Genomic DNA, 21,530 nt, shown 5'->3' on the forward strand with positions numbered 1-21,530 from the left:
CCCAGAAGCCCCTGCTGGTTGGGCACCTTTTCTTCTCCTAGTAGATGCATTGTCCAGACCCGAGGTTTCTTTCCCTTCCCTGGCTGTAGGTACCCTTGTGAGCAGTGCCCACCTGGCAGCCTTTTCAGGCCTCCTTGCCTGGAGATACTTGAGAGTTACATTCTTCTCTCTCCTATCCCTGCCCCATACTAACCATGGGAGCCTGGAGCAGTGGCAGAGAGGTGGAGGGTGGGGAGGTACAAAAGCCCCCCTGCCTTACTTGTCTTTAAGCAGGATAGACTCTGCAGCGTAGTTTCCATCCAGGTCTCCCCACATCCTTGCTCAACCTCTCCTCTTCCTATCATCCTTCCTTTACTTAATCACAGCATCTCCTGAGAGCACCTTCTTGCTAAATCACTTGGCAAGGAATCCCACCTTGGGCTCTACTTCTATGAAACCTGACCTAAATCACCTGCTTCTCTGCTTAGCTAGCAAATTACTGCTTAGCTGGCAGATTACTCAGCTTCCCAGACTTATTAATTCTTCTGTAGAGTGACTGATCTTCCCAGTTTGCCGAGGACTGAGACATTTCCTAGTATGCTGGACTTTCAGAGCTAAAACCAGGACAGTCTTGAGCAAACAGAGATGGTAGACCACTTTTGAGAAAGTGGTCTGGCCAGCCCCCACGGGCTAAGTAAACAGCTCTTCTCTATGCTCTTAAGCATACAGTGCACATTCCAATCCTGACACCACACTTACTATGATTGTCCACTCTCTCCTCTGTTCACTCAAGCAGACAGTGATTTCCTGAAGGTCGAGTCAGTGTCTTTTACATGAGTGCTCTGTGCCTACTCCATGCCTGCTGTGGTGTGGGCATTTAGTACATATTTTTAATAATTTAATTGATAAAATCAGAATTCCTGCTTGCTTCATTTTGCCATCTATAAAGCTTTGCACATAGCAGGTGCTTCATAAATACTTGTTTGTAATTAGAGAACTAATAATCAGTCTTCAAAATAAAGCCTCTTCCCTGGGAGATATCCCAAAGCCCAAATTAAGTGTTGCTCAGTGACAGGAAAACAAGATAAAAAAATCAAGGAACCTGAATTCAGGTGCTAACTTTACCAATAATTTGCTTAAGACTCTGAATCCTCTAGATTGTGTTTCTCCATCTGTGAATAGGGACAATGAGCTGTCTTGGTTACTTGGTATTTTTCACAGATATCTTTGTCTATCCTCATCCACTCTCCTGTGAAATAGAAGTTGTTTTTGCCACTGCCCGAGTAAGGCAACTGAAATCTCACAAAGGCTAAGACACTCGACCCAGACTGCACCAGGAGCACAGGAAAAACCAGGATGGGAACAAAGCCTTCACCAGCACAGATCTTGAGCTCTGTGAGCAAAGGAGCCCCTTTTCCTCAGTCAACTCTGCAGCGCCAACATCACACACAGTCCCTAATCTGTGGTATTCCCTCAAATATTACTTTGGACTAACTTGTTTCAATCTTTTTGATCTGTCAATAATCTTTCAACTGCACCCAAGTACCAGCTCTATTATTTGACCTCTGAATTACTGGGAGGCTCAGTTAAAACAACAGATGACAAAGTTCTTGATAAAATCTAAAACTCTAAGCAAATGTAAGACATCAATATTTTTGCTGTTCGTGTGTGTCCACCAGCTCCTTGTCCTTCCCATCTCTCCATTCCCCAAGGCCCAGAAACATGGGTTGGCTTTTCCCACAAGACCTGTACTTCAAGTACATTTCTGTATTCCTTGCCCACCAAGCTCCTCGACACCACCCTTCACTCCCATTTTCCTCCTTGCAACTACCACCCCCGGCTGCATGGTATGCCCCACCTGCATACACACACACACACACACACACACACACACACACACATACCTTCTCCTCATCATCGCTGAAATAATTTATCCTCTCCAAGACAACCTTGATGAGTTGCTCCAGCCAGCTGTCATCATCAATGGCCACTAATGACTGACTTGAAAACTGAGTAAGAGGAAGGGAGAAGAGGACCACAGAGAACAGTGGCCAGGCTTTTTTGCCTCATGCAAGTGGGTCAGAAAGAAGCAAAAGACAAGGGGAAATGGTCTGTAAATATGAAAAAACAGCTCAAGAAATGGGGAAGATCTGAAGTACCTAAGGGGGTTAGTCAGGGCTGGAGAATGGCAGTATAGTGACAATGATGGTAATACCAACCATATGTGTGAAACCCTTTACAGTTTACAAGGCTCTCCCTCTCCTATGTTATCCTATTTAATTCTGGGAGGAATTATTTCCATTTTTCCAGATGAAGGAGCTGATGCCTGCAAAGGCTAAATGACTTGCCCAAGGACACATAGCTATGGCCCCATTCCCTTCCTCTCTCTTGACAGTAGGATTTTGAGGGTGTGGAGGGTAAGTTAAGGCTTAGGATATAGTCAAAGATCCTGATGCAGAGGCCAGGAGTCAAGGGTGCCCAGAAAGAAGTCTCTTGAGTAGGGAGGTCCCTCAATCATGTCTTAGTCTCAGGGGGGTCTGGGGCCTCTTCTCCCTCAAGGTCCTGAAGAGGGAAAAGAAAGCAAGTATGGAGAAAGGTATGTCTCTTAGAGTACGCACCTGGAGCAGCCTGTCCTCCCACTCCTCCTGATTCAGGTTCTTCTCAGTGTGATCTAGGAAAGGAGAGAGTATGAGGATCTGCCCAACCAGAAACCCCCAGCTAGGGAGAAAGAACCAACATTTAAATGCTATTCCAGGGGCTTTATGCCCATAATCTCATTTATTTTTCATCATGATCCTACAAGATAACTGTTCTCCCACTTTACAGAGGCTCCAGGAAAAGTAGGAAAAGTAGGACTTTTCAAAGGTCAGACACACCCAGCTGCCAGGTTTTAGAGTAATGATACAAATCTGGGCTCTCTGGTTCCAAGGCCCACACTCTCCTGATTTTCTGCCCACAAGAAGGGGGTGTTTTGAGACCTCTGGAGTCACAGAACTCTGTACTTCATATCTGTTCAGTGCAGAACATGGTCCGAATAAGCAGACCTATCCAAATGGCATCTCAGAAAGACAGAGACTGATCCCAGTTCTCCTCACCCCAAGGAAGATCCATTCTGCACCTTGGGACTTCATCTTTTCTGGAGTGTGCCCCACTGCCCCAGCTCCATTCCTCCCACCTTTCAGCCGACACCTCACCATCCAGTATCTGCAACATCTGGGGGATCTTCTTCATCCACAGCTGGCCCACACTTGAGTTGATAATGGGGTGCAAGGAGGTGATAGGATGCAGGGCATATAGTAGCCTTAGAGAGCTTACACCAAACTCCCCTTCTCTATAGGGCTTCACAGAAAGCACCTAAGAAACAAGAAAAGTAAACAGGAGGCAGAGAAAGGATTTAAGGAAAGAGAAGGAAGAAAATTAGAACAAATCCATAGAATGGTAGAGCTGAAGCTTAGACCCTTCCCATTCTTTTCCACCTGTGAGGTCCTACATGTTTTGCAAGCTGCTCTCAAAACGTTGCCTCCTCTCTGACTCCTGGAGACCAAGTCAGACCCTTGCTCTTCCAAGATCCCATTGCAATCTGTGTATTCCTCTAACATCTATCACACTGCATTATGGATAGTTATGGCCAGGCTTGTCTTCCCCACTAAGACTGTGAACACTTCAAGGGCAGTTCTACACCTTGTCTTTCCAAGTGTTCATAATGTCTAGAAAATAATTTCTGGGTAAACACAGAAACTCAGAACATACTTGCTGAGAAAATCAGAGATCCAGAAAGGCATGTGGACTTGTCCAAAATCAAGAGAGAACAGATCACAATAAGGCCACATAGGAGACAGGCCAGGCCTTCCCCCTTACCCTACCTTACCCTTGCCCTATCTTCAGGCCCCAGCACTATGCTCCCTGTTCCCTCCTCCAGGCTGTTTGGCTTTGATCACCTCTCCCCAAAGCCCCTTTGATCTTTGGCCCCACTCTTTATTCCATACCCAGCACAATGCCTGGAATAGAATAGTACTCAGTTATTCGTGGAATTAGGGGATGGATGGATAGATGGATAGATGGATAGATGGATGGATGGAAGGATGGATGGATGGGTAGTATTCATCCTGTACATTCATCACTTACCACAAGATGAGTCAGGAGTTTCTGTGGGGAGATGAATTGGGTAGCTGAGTCAAAGAGAGGATAAAAGAAGAGGACAGAGTCAATGCCAGCTCCAGAATGCCCAACCCCCAACCCACCCAGCAGCCCACCATCCATTCTTCAGGGGAGGAGAAAAAGCAAAATGGAGAGTGATTATTGGTGCTATTACCATAGGGATTGTGACATTATGACTTAGCCTAAAATCAAACCATTTTCAGTATAAAATACATGCACACACACACACAACACTTACACCTGTCAGAATGGCTACTATCAAAGACAAAAAAAAAAAAAACAAGTATTGGCAAGAATATGGAGAAAAGGGAATGCTCATACACCATTGGTGGAAATGCAAACTGATGCGGCCACTATGGAAAACAGTACGGAGTTTCCTCAAAAAAACTAAAAATAGGGAAGTCTGGGTGGCTGAGCATCTGCCTTGGGCTCAGGTTGTGGTCCCAGGTCCGGGGATAAAGTCCTACATCAGGCTCCCTGCAGGGAGTCTGCTTCTTCCTCTGTCTGTGTCTCTCTCTGTGTCTCTCATGAAATAAATAAATAAAATCTTTTTTTAAAAAAACCCTAAGAATAGAAATCACATATGATCTAGTAATTCCACCAGTGGGTATTTACCCAAGGAAACAAAAACATTAATTTGAAAAGATACATGTACCCTTATGTTTATTGCAGCACTATTTTTAGCACTATTTTTTTTTTGAAGATTTTATTTATTTATTCATGAGAAATACACAGACAGAGAGGCAGAGACATAGGCAGAGGGAGAAGCAGGCTCCTCGCAGAGAGCCTGATGTGGGACTAGATCCCAGGACTCCAGGATCACACCCTGAGCCAAAGGCAGACGCCCAACTGCTGAGCCACCCAGGCGTCCCTACAGCACTATTAATAATAGTTAAGAGGTGGAAGCAGCCTGTGCGTCCATCAATAGATGAATGGATAAAGAAGATGTGGTGTGTGTATACACACACACACACACACACACACACACAGGCACTGGAATATTACTTGACTATAAAAAAGAATGATATCTTGCCATTTATGACAATATGAATGGACCTAGAGGGTGTTATGCTAAGTAAAAGAAGCCTGACAAAGAAAGATAAATACCATATGATTTCAATTATATGTGGAACCTACAAAACAAAACAAATGAACAAACAAAAATAGAAATAGAATCATAAATACAGAGAACAACAGGTGCTTGCTAGAGGTGAGGGATAAGCAAGATAGGTGAAGGGTCGTAAGAGGTACAAACTTCCAATTATAAAATAAATAAGTCATGGGGATGAAAAGTATAGAATAGGGAATATAGTCAACAATACTGTAATGATACTTATGGTGACAGATGGTAACTACACTTATAGTGAGCATAGAGTGATGTATAGAATTGTCAAATCACTACACTGTACACCTGAAACTAATAAAATATTGTATGTTACCTATGCTGCAATAAAAAAAAAATTTAAGTAAATTGAGAAACTAGGGAAGAAGGGCACTGTCCTGCCAAAGCATGGTAAATGCTTGTGAGTGCATTCTATTATTAGTCTGTATTTTGAAAGAATTTCCCACTATTTTGAGAAATTGTAATCACATTTTATCGAATATAGCCTTTCATATTTGAAAATCCTAGGTCCATCTTTTAAATGTCTATTGTTCACATTGATTATAATCAGAACTCTCAACACTGGGAAAGTAATTGGCTACCTTTCCTCCTTTTAAACCCTAAGAAAGAATGCTTATTTTCCAAACACACAAGCACCAGCCCCAGTAATGTGCCAAACAGATTTCTTCACCCCAACTCTGACTCCTACTAGAGCCGGAGGTCAGGGATGGGGTGAGCACAAAGTGAGGCTCAGAGCTGGGGTGAAGGAAGAGCTAAGGGTCAGGAATGCATCTGTGCACATTACTTTGTAATTAACAACCAAGCTCTTCTATCTCTACTCCAGTGTTTCAAGACAAGGAATAAAGGCAAGAAGGATTTGTGTGGGGGGTTGCTCCCTCCCAGAGGAATCCCCTTTTCATCCATGTGAAGGGCCAAATGGCATCAAGCATCTGCCCCAACCCTTTGCCTTCCTCTTCCACCCTGGCCCAGGCTCACAGCCATGGCCTACCCCCGCACCCCCACCCCACAGCAGATCTGTACCTTCTCCCCACACCCATTATCCCTTTGAGTCTCAGCCTGCCTCCCACTCTACCCTCCTGCCTGTGGCAACTGGCCCCCTCCACAGTCTCCCGCACCTGTGTACTTACGGCTCAGGTGGAAGCTGCTGAGGTAGGGCACCTGGCCCTGGGACCGGGCCCTCAGAGCCATTTTTGTAGCTGTCTTACTCAGCAGCACAAAGGACAAGGTGTTGCTGGGTTGGCACGCCAAGGTGATCAGTTTGGGCAAGGACACCTGGCAGATGTGGCAAGAGATTCAACGTCAAGCTCCAAATCAGCCCCCACCATAAGTTCTCCAGCCCTGTGGCTTTGTCTTCCTTTCCCAGAGGGTCATTTGAGACCTATAAGCACAGCCTATCCCCCATCCCATTCATAGTTCCCCTTCTCTCTCACCCTCTCTTCCTTTTTACTTCATGTTGGCAAAACATAACCAATGTCCTGATTAAAATTACAGCAGGAAGGATATGATCAAATAGAGGGGCTTCTTGAAATTTGGAATTGTGTGACTTGTAATCGCCTCCACTAGGGAACATTGCAGGGGCAGAAGACATGGTAGTGGTCAGGACACAGTTTGCCAAGAGGGAGAGGAAGTCTCTGGAAAGAATAAATCGCAGCTGTCCTTTTCCTCTCACAGCCCCTGACTCAACTCTGACCCATACAACAACTCATAGGAGTCTCCAAGAATCCTTAGAGGTTGCCAAGAGCAGGCAGGGTGGATAATCACCTGCTGGTGTTTTGTTTTGTTTTGTTTTGTTTTGTTTTGTTTTGTTTTGTTTTGCTTTGTTTTGTTTTGTTTTACAGGAGAGCAAATTACTCAAGATTTTATAGCCAGAAATTGGCCAAGCAGGACCCAGGCTCAGGCTTCCAGGTCTACTATCCAGTGATCCCCTGCTCCACTGAGCCACTTTTCAGAGGAGCCCCAGGCAGTTGAGTGGGAACAGATGGAGGTGGGGAGCATGCAAAGGACAGTACGGGGGCTAGACGGAGTGGGGGATGAGGAGGGGCAGGCAGAAAGAATGCAATCTGGGGATCAAGGTAGTGATCTGGGCAGCCCGGGAAGGAGGAAATGGAGAGGCTTCTTTGACCCTAGCTGTTTGTACCATCTGTAGGATTTTGGAACACAAAATTTGGATGTCCTCTTCATTCTGGAATAAGAAAAGGAAAGATTTATTATATATTTAAAGATTTATTTATTTATTTATTTATGATAGACGGGGTGGGGGGGCAGAGACACAGGCAGAGGGAGAAGCAGGCTCCATACAGGGAGCCCAACCTGAGACTCGATCCCGGGTCTCCAGGATCACACCCTGGGCCAAAGGCAGGAGCCAAACTGCTGAGCCACCCAGGGATCCCCAAGAAAAGGAAAGATTTAACTCTGAAACCAGTGCTAGCTGAGTCTTCTGGTACAAAGCCTCCACTGACTCAGAGTTTTAGATGCCAAAGCTCCTTCCCACTGTGCCAACCATGTCCTTTTCTTCTTTCCCTTCTGCTCCCAAGCCCACCCTTCTCTTGCTCCCATCCTCTGACCACTCCCAGCCTGGCCCCTGCTCACTGAGCAGTCAGACTTGCTGAGCCTGATGACATAGTTGATGATGAAGTTCCCCTGGGGTAAGGCCAAGTAGTCATGCTGGCCCAGCATCTCAATGAAGTTCAGGAGGGCCTTCTGCACCTGTGGGGGTGAGATAGGAAGACACATCAGTATGGCCCTTCATGTTCCAGGTGAGAATGCAGAGGACCAGAGCAGGTGAGGGGTATCTTCAAGGGACTCAGATCTCCCAACTTCAAGCCCAGTGTGACTCTTCACCAGCCACTGAACCTGACCACCCTACTCCAGTCTGAAGTTCTAGCCCATTTCAGTTCCTTCCATCCTCCTGAAGAACTGTAAGCACTGAGCTTGCCCACACCACAACTAAGATAAGAATTTGGCAGAAGGATTGGGTAGGGAGAGATCAGAGTTCAGGAAAAGTTCTGGCCTTCATAGAAAAGCCAGGAATGAATCCCAACAAGTTCTGAGGGCCTGGCCTTCAAGATCTCAGTCTCTCTGCCAACCTGCTGAAGATTTAGGACTTTTTAGGGATGATGCCATTGTTGTCCGCTTGGCACCCTAAACCACTGCTCTTTTCTTCCCTGTCCTATATGATTCAGAGCTGGGAGCCGTCTCTGATGCCTCCAATGCTGGCAAAGCTTGTAAAAAATATGGCTTCTCAGACCCCATCCTAGATATGACATTTGAGGTCTTCCCTCCCCAAGTAAATTGAATATTTAGGGGGCAGAATTAGTATTCTTTAGAGCTTTGGGTCCCCACCGACAAGCCTCAGCAAATAGGTTGGAACTACCTGTCCACTTCTTAAATCCTCCTCAGGCTCTGAAAAGCCCAAATGGAACCCATGGGCAGAGTGTGAGGCCAGGAGGGGTTTAGTAAGGGGATTCCTTACCTCTCTCCTCATCCACGAACCACTGTCCCCTCACCATTTTACCCAAGTTCAAGGTCTCAAGAAAGCAATTACCCTCCCAGCCCAAACATTCAGCCCTTCTGCTCACTGGTTTGAGATCCTCCTGGATCATGATTATCACTGAATGCATCAGTTCACTTTGCAGTTGCTCTGTCTGGGGCACTAGAAAAAAGACACATGCAACTGGGGATTAGTTTCCTCCCACCTCCTCTGTTGTTTGAGGAGGCACAAGAATACAAACAGGTGGGAGGAATTTCAGGTACTGTCCTGGTCTTCAAAGGCCAGGTAGAGACCCCAGGGATTATCTCCATCACCCCTCTGCTTCAAACCAGACTAAAGAGTGACCTAAAAACAGGATTTTCATCAAGCTGGCATAGGAGCCCCAGTCCTTTCTGGCATCCTGTGACTGCCTACCTCTCCAGTCAAGCTGTTCCCCCTCCCCGTAAATCTCGACCTTTAGAACTATGACCGCTGCTCTTCTTTTTGTGAATTCCCTCTCCCAACTCACCATTATAATCTCTTTCCCTGCTCTGAGTACATGTCCTACACAGAACCCATCCCATTTCCTGATTGACCCTCTCTATATTCCAATTACACATAACTATGGTCACATTTAAACAACTTTTCACATGTTTTCTTGCATTGTTTCACTGTCTGAACACCCTTATATTCCCTACTCAATAGCAAACTGCTTGAGAGCAGGGACTACATGTCATTTAAGTGTTAATGTGTAGTGCCTTGCATTGTGCTAAGCACACAGCGAAGGTTTGGCAAACACTTGATTGGAGTCGAAGCTTATTCCCCAAGATAATAATCATAGGCTAATCCATTATAAAACTGACTGCATAGTGGGAGCTGGTCTAAGCACTTCACGTATATCTTCTCATTTAATCTTCACTAAAAACCCTAAAGGTAGGTATTAATATTACCTCCATTTTCAGAGCTATTTTCAGGTGAGAAAATAGAGGCACAGACTAAAAGCAATCTTCCCCAGTTTGCACAGCTAATAAGAAGTGAAGCCAAGATTTATACCTATTGAGTTTACTATGAGTTTGCATTAACTTTAAAACTGTGCCTTTAACTTCCACATGGGACTGTCTCCTAGCAAAAAGAGCTCTCATAGGAAAGAAGATTCCCAGGACCAGGCCAATTCCCACTCACCTTCCTGGAACACATGCATGAAAACTTGAAGGGCTGATACTATCTTGGCTGGATCACTGGCTTGCATGTTCTTTCGTATTAAGGATATCACCTGATCGTTGTATAACTGGACTATCAGAAGGGTGCAAATACAAGGGAATCAAGGGTATGTTTAAGTAGCAAGTGGTAAGTAGAAGTAAATCATGCTTATATCAAATCATGATGCCATGAACTAGATAGATTAGGGTCCTTTAGGTTGGAGAAAAGAAGGAGGAAAAAAGAGAGTCAGCGTTTGTCTAGCATTTACCATGTGCCAAGCATGGGGCCAGATACTTTCCCTGAGCTGGGCCCTATCTCTCCTCGCCTGCTCCACCCTGGGCCCTCCCATAGGTCAGCACACCTCTCCTGATTATGAGTGTTGAAAAATTACAAGATCACCTTTCTAAGCTGGGGATCAGTGAAGGAGAAAGGGAAGCCAATTTAGGTGAAGGGACTGGAGCTATGTCTATACCCCTGGAGATTCACTGTGTTTCAAGCAAAGCTCACACAGATTACTTTGCATCTTGTCTAGAAAGATGGAAGCCCCTTATGGGAACCTAGGTCCCTGCTCCAGTCCAGGGACTGTGATCCTGAGTGCCCACCCACACAAATACCTGGGTTTAGAGAACTGTTAACTTACTCAGGTTGTAGAAAGACCTCAGGGCAAGGCTGTGGTTCTGTACAGAGAGAGAATCTGAGTCCTTGACTGTTTCACTCAGCTGTGGGGAGACCAAGGCCATTAGATCTGGGAGGACTGAAACTAGGGGCCATGAGTGTGGATCAGGAAACAAAGGCATGCATCCGTGGAAGAGATGGTGCTTAGCCATAAGGGAGGACAGGAAAACAGAACCAGGAATCCACATTCCCAGCCCCAAAGGGAAGAAGACAGTGGCAAACAAATTAAACATACAGAAGGTAACGCTTTTTTACAAAATGTTCAATTGTCCTCTTCCTACTCTAGGCTGCAATACAGAGGGCCTGACATTTCCCACAGGCATGATAGAGTAGTTTGAACGCTCTGCCCTTTAACCAGAGATTAGGGGGAGCAACAAAACTCTGTGACCTTCAAGAAATACACAGAATGTACCCAATTTACCTCATGGAGAATATCCCAGTCTGAGCCCAGAATCTGGGTATTTACTTGTTCCAGAGAAACCTGAGATGTGTATGGTTAAGGTCACCATGTGAAAGATACCTGCATTTGTGGAGGTTGTGACCTGGGCTAGGGTAGCCATCACCTCCAAAGAAGAGAGAAAGAGCAAGCCCAGGATTCTTCTAGCCCCACAGCACTCACCTGTTCTAACAGCATGCCTATAATATTTTCCAGCTGGGATTCCAAGTTTATACCTCCATAGCCACTAAGAGCCAGAGCCTCCGTAAGTTGGCAGATACACTGTGTGCATAAGGACAGAGTAAGCATAAGTTAGCCCAGACTTTCCACAGCCTCAAAAGAAATCCTCTGTCCTCACAGCTTCTCTTCAAGGATGGCCCCAAGTCATCATAGTTTTACACTGTGCTCTTGGACCTCCCCCAAAAAAGCTCAGGGTCTAGTTCTTTCATAGCCAAATATAGCCATCAACCTGCCCTTCCACTTTGCCCAGTAAGCTACACTTATTTCCAAATAATCTCATTATTCCACAGAAACCTTTAGGGCACTTCATTTCAAGTATTGGCTGACTTCAAAGGAGCAGGATAAATTAATCATCGCCAAAGCAAAAACTGGTTTTATGGTTCTGTGACTTTCAAAATTCTGAAAACCAAGTCTAAAAGTCTGTTTCTACTTTCTACCTAATGGATTCTATTATTTTGTGGGTTCTTTTTATTGCTGGTATGAGAGTTCTACAAATAACCTTAGTTTTCACATGTGTAAACACTCCATTTGATTTTCTTTTTTTTTTTCTTTTTTTTTCCATTTGATTTTCTTAAAACAGGTTTATTGACAATTGACACACAAAAAATTGTACATATTTATAGTGTACAATTTAATAAGCTTTGATAAATGTATAAACTTATGAAACCATCACTACAATTAACATAATGAACATATCCACCACACCTAAAGTTTCCTCTTATATCTTTGTAATTCTTCCTTCCCTCCCCTCCCAGGACCTTTCCTTTCCCCAGGTGAACACTGACTTGCTTTCTGCCATTACTGACCTATCATTTCCTTTATAAGAAACTGCAAAACTGTTTTCCAAAGTAGTTTGCCAATTTAATCCTAACAGATGTGTAATAGCATCTCATGGTGATTTTGAATTCCCTAACGTCTATACAATGTTGAACAACTTTTCCTGTGCTGACTTGACATCCTCATATCTTCTTTGGTGAAGTATATATTCAAGGTTTTTTTGCCCACTTTTAAAATTATTTGTATTGGGTTTTGAGGGTTCTTTATATATTCTGGATGTCTACGTGATTTGCAAATATTTTCTCCCAGTCTGAGGCCTGTTTTTTCGTTCTAATAGTACCTTTCTGAGAACAGAAGTTACTCACTTTAATGAAGTCCACTTTACTCATTTGTTCTTTTATGGATCATGTTGTGGCTAAGATATCTTTGCTTACCCCCAGTTCACACAAATTTCTCCTGTTTCCATCTAGAACTTTGCTAGTTTTAGGGTTTACATTTAAATATGAGCCATTTTGAGTTAATTTTTGTACATGGTATGAGATGTGGAATGAAGTTTATCCTTTTGTGTATGGATAACCAAATGTTCCAGCACCATTTGTTGAAGAGACTATCCTTTTTCCAAAGAATTGCCTTTTCACCTTTGCCAAGAAAATCAATTGACAGTAAATGTGTAGCTCTATTTCTGGAATCTCCACTCAGCTCCACTTATCCATTCATCTGTCTTAATGCCAGTACTATACCCTCCATTGTTGTAGTTTTATAAGTCATTCTTCTTTCTGTAAACTTTTTTGGCTATATTGGGTCTTTTGAATTTCCATATGAATTTTATAATCAGCTTGCTAGGATTTTGATTGGGATTGCAATGAATCTGGGGCACCTGGCTGGATTAGTTCCATCAGTGGAACGCATGAGACTCTTGATCTTAAGGTTAAGGGTATAAGCCTCATGTTTAATATAGAGTTTACATAAAAGTGAGATTTAAAAAAAGTATTGCAATGAATCTGCAAATCAACTTGGGAAGAATTGATACCTAATCAATATTGGATCTTGGTACATGAATACTGCATATGTTTCTATTTATTTTAGTCTTCTTTAATTTTCCTCAGCAATGATTAGCAGTTTCCAATGTACACGTATTACCTATCTTTTTTCAGATTTATTCCTAAGCATTTCATATTTTTATACAGATTATCATGTTACCTGTAAATAAAGACAACTATACTTCCTTTCCAATCTGTGTGCCAATTGGGTCAACTTGTTTGATAGTGCTCAGATCTTACATACACTTTCTGATCATCTCTCATTCTATCAATTGTTGAAGAGGGATATTTAAATCTCATTAGCTATAACTCTTTGTTATTTTAGTGGTTGCTACAGGGTTTATAGCATACATTTTTAACTTATCCCAGTCAATTTTCAAGTGATATTACATGATTTTATGTACACTAAGTATAGGTACACTTACACTACACTTTGTGCTATTGTTGTCATATATATATATATATTTTTTTTTAAGATTTTATTTATTTACTCATGAGAGACATAGAGAGAGAGGCAGAGACACGACAGAGGGAGAAGCAGGCTCCCTGCAGGGAGCCAGATGTGGGACTCGATCCCTGGACCCCAGGATCATGCCCTGAGCCAAAGGCAGATGCTCAACCACTGAGCCACCCATGCATTCCTGTTGTCATATATTTTACTTCTATCTGAAATAAACTCCACACTACATTGTTATAACTTTTGCTTAAATAGTTACCTTCTAAAGAGATTTTTTTAAATAAGGAAAAATATGTATTCACTCACACAGTTACCATTTCTGGTTCTCTTCATTCTTTTGTATAAATTCATAATTCCATCTGGTATCATTTTCCTTGTGCCTGAAGGATTTCTTTTAACATTTCTACTGAGTCTACTGGTGATGAATTCTTTCAGTTTCTTTATATGTGAAAAAAAATTTTTCATTCATTCTGAAATATATTACCACTAAGCACAGAATTCTAGGATATAGTGTTTTACTTTCAGTACCTTGAATTCTACTATGTTCTCACTTCCATTGTTTCCAATGAGAAATAGGCTATTATCTTTACTCCTTTGCATGAAACATGTTATTATTGTTTGTTTTTGTTTTTGTTTTTACTTTCTGCATTTCAGATTTTCTCTTTTTCACTGGTCTTGAGAAATTTGATTATGGTATGGCTTGGTGTGGTTATTTTTATATTTCTTGTGTTTGGAGTCCACTTAGTGCCTTGGAAATGTGAATTTATCATTTTATTCAGATTTGGAAATTTTCAACCACTATTTCTACAAATATTTTTTTCTGTCTTTCCCCTTTTTGGTGGGACTTCTACTAAACATAAATTAGGCTGCTTGAAGTTGTCCATATCTCACTGAAGCTTCTTCCTTCTCCTCCTTCTTTTTATCACTGTTTCATTTTGTATAATTTTTATTGCTATGTCTTCAAGTTAATCAATCTTTTCTTTTCCAATCTCGCTTTCAAACCTACAGAGTTACAGTTATAATACTTTTTTTAACGTTCTTGTCTGCTATTTCTAACATCTGTGTGAGTTCTGGGTCAGTTTGGCTTGATTTTTCTCCCTATTATAAATCAGTTTCCCGCACCTTTGCATGCCTGGTGATTTTTTACTTAAAGCCATTCATAGTGAATTTACCATATTGAGTGCTGGATATTTTGTATTCCTATACTTTGAATTTCTTCCAGGATGCAGTTACTTGGAAATAACTTGATTTGGGGTGGGGGTCTTGCTTTTAAGATTAGTTAGACCATAACAGTAGTCAGCCTGTTCTTAATTTTGCCCTACCTTCTCAGTATTTGACCCAATGCCTGTGAATTATGAAAGCTTCAGGCTGATTGGTGGGAACAGGCACTATTCCTGGTCCTGTGTAAGTGCCGGCTACTGTTCTCTCAATTCTTCGTTCTTTTCCTCATCTGAGACAGTTTCCTCACATGCATGTACTGTTTAATATTCTGCCCTGTAAACTCTAGCTGCCTTGGCCTCCTGGATTTTCATTGCCATCTTGTCAACTCAGGAAGTCCACCAGACTCTTTCTGGGGTTTTTCTCCCCATGCCACCACCTGGAAATTCTCTTAAGAAAATTAGGTGGGGCAATAGGGCTCACTTCATTTCTTTCCTGATCCTCAGGAATCACTGTTCTTTGTTACCTGATGCCCAATGTTTTAAAAACCATCATTTCATATATTTTATCCAACTTTTTAGTTGTTTCAAGCAAGAGGGTAAATTTGACCCCAGTTACTCCATCTTTACCAGAAGCAGAAATTCCTCCACTGGGTTTTGGATATTCAACATTTCCTTTCCTTTCGTTTACCTGATGGATTCCCATCACGGCCAGCTCGTTAAAATAGAGTTGGTTAGTGCTGGTTGATGTCCAAACAAAATTATGCTATGGACTGACAACTATCTTGATTCTTAATCACCATCCCCTGGAGTGAGAGAGGAGGAGGAGGGAGAAGGGGAAAGGGGGTTGTCAAAAACATTTCCACCGTCAGCCAAGATGGAGGGTAGACTATCCACCTACACAATCTGCAGATTGATAGTTGGGATACAAATTTCATCCTCTAACTGGCTAATTGGCTACACAGAACAAACCTTTGTTATGAATTCATAGACCTTACTCTAGGCAACACACAGACATGTGCCAGGAGGGAGAGTAAACAAGAGATTGTGTGGTTGGTCCACTAATACGCAAAACTTAGAGAACCTATGTGAGAAAGGTCATCTCTTTACATAACGAGGAAAGTGCATTTGAGGTAGTGGTGTAATGGTAGACTGCAAACTGTAGTCCCTGGAAACTCGATGCTAAGGAGTGTTGCACTACTAAAAAAAAAAAATTCCTCATCTTGGAAATTCACAAATGCACATTAGCATATTTAGCAACCCTGAAAAATATGCCTCTCAGATGCCTATTCTGAGGTGCATAATTGACCATTATCTCCAGCTGTCATGCTCTAAAATCCATTACTGTGTTAAAACTGAAGCCAGCTTCCCACAGGTTTCTCCCAGCCAGTGACGGAGTATGGCAGCCCATTAAGGCAGGCCTACTCCTTCAAGACATGGGACTTTTCTGATGAGAGACTTTAGTTTAGTGACTCCCTGTTGGCCTTACTGAAACTTTCTTAGAATTACACTGTAGGGGTGCCTGGGTAGCTCAGTGGTTGAAAGTCTGCCTTTGATTCAGGTCATGATCCTGGGGTCCTGGGATGAAGTCCTGCATGGGAATCCCTGGAAAGATTCAGCTTCTCCCTCTGCCTGTGTCTCTGCCTCTCTGTGTGTCTTTAATGAATAAATAAATAAAGTCTTAAAAAAAAAAAAAACTACTCTGTAATCTAAGACCTGCCTCACTTTTCCCCTCCCCTTCCTTTCCTCTTTCCCTTTCTCCTTATCAAATGTCAGACATACATCACAATCTGATGGCTCCCAACTTCCCCTGGCTCCCTTGCTGTTTTCCCTATTTTCAATGTTCCTTCAATAAATCTCCTGCACCTAATCCCGTGTTGGTATTTGCTTCTTGGAGGACAAGACTAGCCAACATATTGAAGGCTCTAAGAAATCCTACATTTAAGACATTTAATTCTAATGCAGTATTTCCCACCCGTTTTACTAAATAACACAGCTTGTTTTTGTGGAATACCCATTAAAAGTTGGAGGGAATTTGGTTTAAGGAATGCCGCTCAAATGGAAGAAGGACTGAAATAACGATCAGAAATTTTGGGTTCTAGTTCTGCTCCTAAAAATACGTAATATTAGTATAATAATTCTAAGGTAGGCAGAATTCTGTGATGGCCACCCAAATTCCAGGCCCCTTCTCCCAGTTATTCAATTAAGGTGTTGATATGAAGGGACTTTGCAAATGTAATTAAGGTCCCACACTAGCTGACCTTAAAACAGATTTTCCAGGTGGGCTTGATCTACTCTTATGAGCCATTTAAATCTGAATCTAGAGGTCAGAGACAAGAAAGATTATTCAAAAGGCTAGACAAATTCAATGAATATGCATAGTGAAATTCCAATAAAACCTTATTTTACAAAAACAAGCTTCAGGCTATATTTGGCCTGTGGGCCATGCTTTTGCAACCCCAGCATTAACTACTCAATAAATGTGGAAAACATAAATTAGTAAATTATCTTCCCACCCCATTCCAATCACCTGAGAAATGTAGAAAGGTGCCACTTTTGCAGATATCAAGGTCATTAACCATCGTGTTAACCGGTTTACTTGGTTCTTGAGTTTGGATGGTGGCATGAGGAAGAAGAGGTGGCCAGTTATCACCAGAGCTTGCTCTGTCACCTGTGCCCAAAGAGACATAACAAACTTGCCTCAGCTCAGGGATGAAGGCAAGACAGTTCCTTGGGGGCTTTTCCTTATTCATCTTTGTATTCCCAGGGCCTAGCATAATGCCTGCCTAAGAGTAATAATCAGTAAATGTAAATTGCTTAATTGCATACTTAACAAACATGTGACTGGACAGTAGCATTTTCTGACAGTATCCTTTTCTGGAGAATGGGAAGAGGAGCCTGAGGAAAATCACTCTTCTCTTTTGGAAGAGCCATTTAAGTTATCCTTCCACCAGGAAGTACACAGACATGGCCCTGCCCCATCTTTTGCTCAAGACTTACTCCTTCAGTGATCCATCCAACCCCACTATCTCCAACTCCCACCTTGTTGTTGCTCTTCAGGGACCAACGATTGAAGAGAAGCCGGAGGGTGAGGTAAGCCTTGAGGGATGCTGCCTCTTGTGTGATGTCCATTATTTCATCTTCTTTAGTACCCAGATCCAGATGTTTCCGGACACTGATAACCAATGCTTTGAGCACTGTGAGGGGTGCAGGGAGTTTGAGCTGCCCCTCCCCATTTTCCTTCCCACAAATGGCAACATACACACATTTGGGCATAGTCCTCTCATCCCCACCCTGAAAGGGTTTGTGGTGTCCTATGGCGGGAAATGCCAACCCATTCACCACCTCCCCAACTATCTTTCCTATCTGACCACACATAGTCCACCCAGAAGGGAAGGGAAAGTGGTTGAGGATATCAACACCCACAGCATCACTATCAAGCCTGGTCTTTGCTCCACACCACGCTAAGAAGTCAGATGGAGAAGAGCAGCTGCTAACACCTGGCCTGCTCTCAGCCTTTCCTGTCCCTTCCTAGCTTTCTGGGATCCTTATTCAGGGATTTTTGTTCTTCTTTCCTCCCTCCCTGATTCCAATGGACTCTTCCCCAGACCCTTCTGACTCTTACCATGACATATTGCCAACATGTCAGCCTCCGTTTGGGCCACCCTCAGAAGGCGTAGGATATATTCCCATGTGATACCAATATAGGGGGCTGCGCCTAAGAGGGAGAGCATAGGAAAGATACCTGTATGCCAGGGAGGGGAGCATCCTAGCCTTAGTGCAGGAAACTTTATAGATTGGGTCCAGGAGGCCTGGTTTCTGATTCTAGCTCTGCCTTCAGAGTCTGGGCAACCTGGAACAAGTTATTTAATTTAACTGAGTTTCAGCTTCTTAACCTGTTAAACAGGAGTAAAGTTCCTGATGTGACTACTGCACAGGGCTGCTGGGAAGATTAAGCTCAATACTAGATGTTAGTAGAGCATACACATGCAAGGTATTGGTACACTCTCTTCTAGGGACCCTTAGGAAATAAAGAGCTATGCTGTCTGAAGTGGATGTGAAACTGTTTGCCTTGATTAGATGCAAACAGGAGACATGTTTCCAGCTTCTCTTGTTGTGTCCTCTGAGCTTGCTGTGCAGCCCAAACCACAAGCCTTGTCATTTTGAACCTAATTCCCAGAGGGCAAACTTACTCCCCCCTGGCTCTCTTCGGTCCCAGTTCCAAATGATAAAGAAAAGGTGGGTCACTGCCACTAGCCCACTGACTTGACTGTTTTTTCACACTTTGTGACTGGGAGAGGGGAGCAGAATGTGTAAGAGAGCCACCACCACCACCAGTAGCCACCAGGACAGAGTCTGTATGGTGATTCTCTGCCTCATCCTGCTACTCTATTACCTTCCAAGCCTCTAATCAAATTCAATACTGCAGGTTCCCTTAAGTAAAACACTCTTAGCTTCCTCCTTGCCTCTCCCCACCACTGTTGAATGGGGCTTTCTATTCTGCCTTCTATCTCCACCTGGAGTCTTCTTTTCCAGCTCCACAGTCGCTCATGCCCTAATATGTCCTACTATGCCATTCTTGGTCTCCAAAAACTCCCTCCTGAGTTCCCAGCAGCTCAGCAAGGATCCTAGTTTGTCCCCCTCCCACCTACACATAGACACCCATGACTGAACTAAGTGGAAATGTCCAATGAGAGAAATCAGGAGGATAAAGCTAATCCAGAGCACATACAATGCCCCCGCCCCCTACTGCCCCTGTCCTCTTCTCAGACTAACTCATACTATACCCTGGACGAAGATGAGTCTCCCCACTGCAATCAGGAGGCAATTTGGGGGCAGGTTGTTGTGCCATCTGTCCCACAATTTGAAGATGACTATTCCTGGAGACTGGAACCCCAGAGCCATTAGGATCCCAGTACATAACTCCTCCAGTTCTCCCTGTGGCTTCTGGAAAGAGAAAGACTAACTGTTCCAAAGCTAATCCAAGATGAGTGCCATATCTTCTGAGAATCAGCTTTGGTCAATAAGTGATTCTTCTCCATTTGGAAAGCAAGAGCTCACCTACCACCCTATCCAATATATACCTTCCCAGTGATGGAGGGCTGGAGCTTCCTAGAGTGTGCAAAGGAAGGGTGGACAAGAAATGTGCAGTCTCTGTGTTAGGGTAGAAGTGGGGATTGAAGTTCAGAGCACAAGATTCCTCTACAGCAGCAAGTGAATCATCAGGAATGTGGATGGATAAATTATGGAAGCAACTTTGGAAGTCCTTGGCAGGTCAGGAGTTTTGATCAGAAGACAGGCATGCCAAGGAAGGCAGGTACACCAGAAAAAAGGTACCTCATAGGTAGGTAGTTAACCAAGAAAATAAACCAGATTAACCTAGTGTCAGGAAAGTAAGTATAAAGTATGTGGATAAGTGGATAGGTAGGAATCATGAATGTTCAGTCTAAAGATGGGCTAACACACAGGTAGGTAGATTCAAATAGTTGACTAAATAGAGTGAGATGATTAGTTGAGTTGCAATAACAAAGGTTACTGCCTAAGGTATCCTAAGACACACTCTGAAAACCAGGTCAGACTTTGAGCCCAATAACCCAAATCCTTCCCCCCTTTCCATCTCACATCTCCTACCTCACCACTTTACTTCACCACTGTATCTTCTAATTCTGTCTAGGTCACAATTCTTGAGATATCCTCAGAGTGCTAGATATGGACTCTAGCAAACTGTTTAGAAACAAAACACTCCCAGATACCACATATCCCAGATACCACTTAGTTTTCAAGTGCCATCATCCACCAGAAAGAACTCCTAGGCTCAGACCTGGGATGCTTTTTTTCCCCCAAAGCCCCCAGCCCAGAAGCACATGCTCCTCACCATTGTTCTCAGGTAGTCAACGATGGTATCTGTCACTTTCTGGCATAGTGAAGTTGCCATCTTGTTATTTAGGATTTTGACTTTCAGCAACTTGAGAGTTTGTAAGACATTATCTGTTGACAACTATAGGAGAGAGGAGACTCAAGAAGAAAGAAAGGTTGAAGGGTAAAGATAATAAAGAGAGCAATGATCCCTGGTAGAGAAAGGAAGGGAGGAGTGAATCTAGGAAGAGAATTAAAGCTGGATCAGGGATTAAGGGGATGGAAAAGGTATATGGATCAGAGTAGGGACACAGGAATTAGACCTGGAGCTATGAATGGATTGAACCAAGTAGTGCTCAGCTGACTGGTAATTTTTCCCACTTTCCTGGCACAATGAGTATATACCCAACCAGCTACCTTGATGGAGATGGTCCTATGCTGGCTGGAGCCAGTAAGATGTCTGAGATGTCCTCACCTGATCAGCAACTTGGAGTGCTTCCATGATGTCCTCAATGTTCTTTCCTGAGATATCCCATTCTCTGTCAGTGATATCTGAGGAACCTACCATAACTATATATATCTCTGTAAGAAATAAAGAGGGTGAAGAAGAGGGAGCTGTTTCTCTCTTGCTATAGGTATTTCATCAGAGGTGGGTATCATGGTATGACAAAAACATTCAAAAAATATTAAGAATGAGAAGATACAAGTCAAACTTGGATTGTTTGACTCCTGACTCAGAGTCTGCACCCCCCCCCCCATTAGCGATATATTCTTAGGCAATTCACTTAACTCCTGGAGACTCTTTTTCTTCATATGTAAAATAAATATATTAAAAATTAACATAAGAGGAACACCTAAGTGGCTTGGTCATGATCTCAGGATCCTGCAATTGAGCCCTAAGTCAGGTTCCATGCTCAGCCAAGATTCTCTCCCTCCCTCTACCCTCTCCCTGCTTGCTCACTC

General features: G+C 43.2%; 1 protein-coding gene across 1 annotated transcript; it reads right to left on the bottom strand.

The window, feature by feature from the left end:
• Positions 1–1,115: 1,115 nt before the first annotated feature.
• On the bottom strand, positions 1,116–21,135 carry LOC121480095 (maestro heat-like repeat-containing protein family member 1). Its single transcript, XM_041736390.1, has 16 exons — positions 21,043–21,135; positions 20,587–20,709; positions 17,754–18,005; positions 17,242–17,382; positions 11,224–11,322; positions 10,570–10,648; positions 9,912–10,022; positions 8,839–8,912; positions 7,850–7,966; positions 7,398–7,442; positions 6,388–6,532; positions 4,105–4,148; positions 3,174–3,333; positions 2,598–2,650; positions 1,884–1,988; positions 1,116–1,307 (listed from the first exon to the last, which is right to left on the bottom strand). Exons 1-16 carry the CDS (start codon positions 21,133–21,135, stop codon positions 1,116–1,118), a joined length of 1,833 nt encoding a protein of 610 aa, XP_041592324.1.
• Positions 21,136–21,530: the final 395 nt, after the last annotated feature.

The sequence above is a fragment of the Vulpes lagopus genome, chromosome 21 (genome assembly GCF_018345385.1).
Source record: "Vulpes lagopus strain Blue_001 chromosome 21, ASM1834538v1, whole genome shotgun sequence".
Classification (NCBI taxonomy): Eukaryota; Metazoa; Chordata; class Mammalia; order Carnivora; family Canidae; genus Vulpes; species Vulpes lagopus.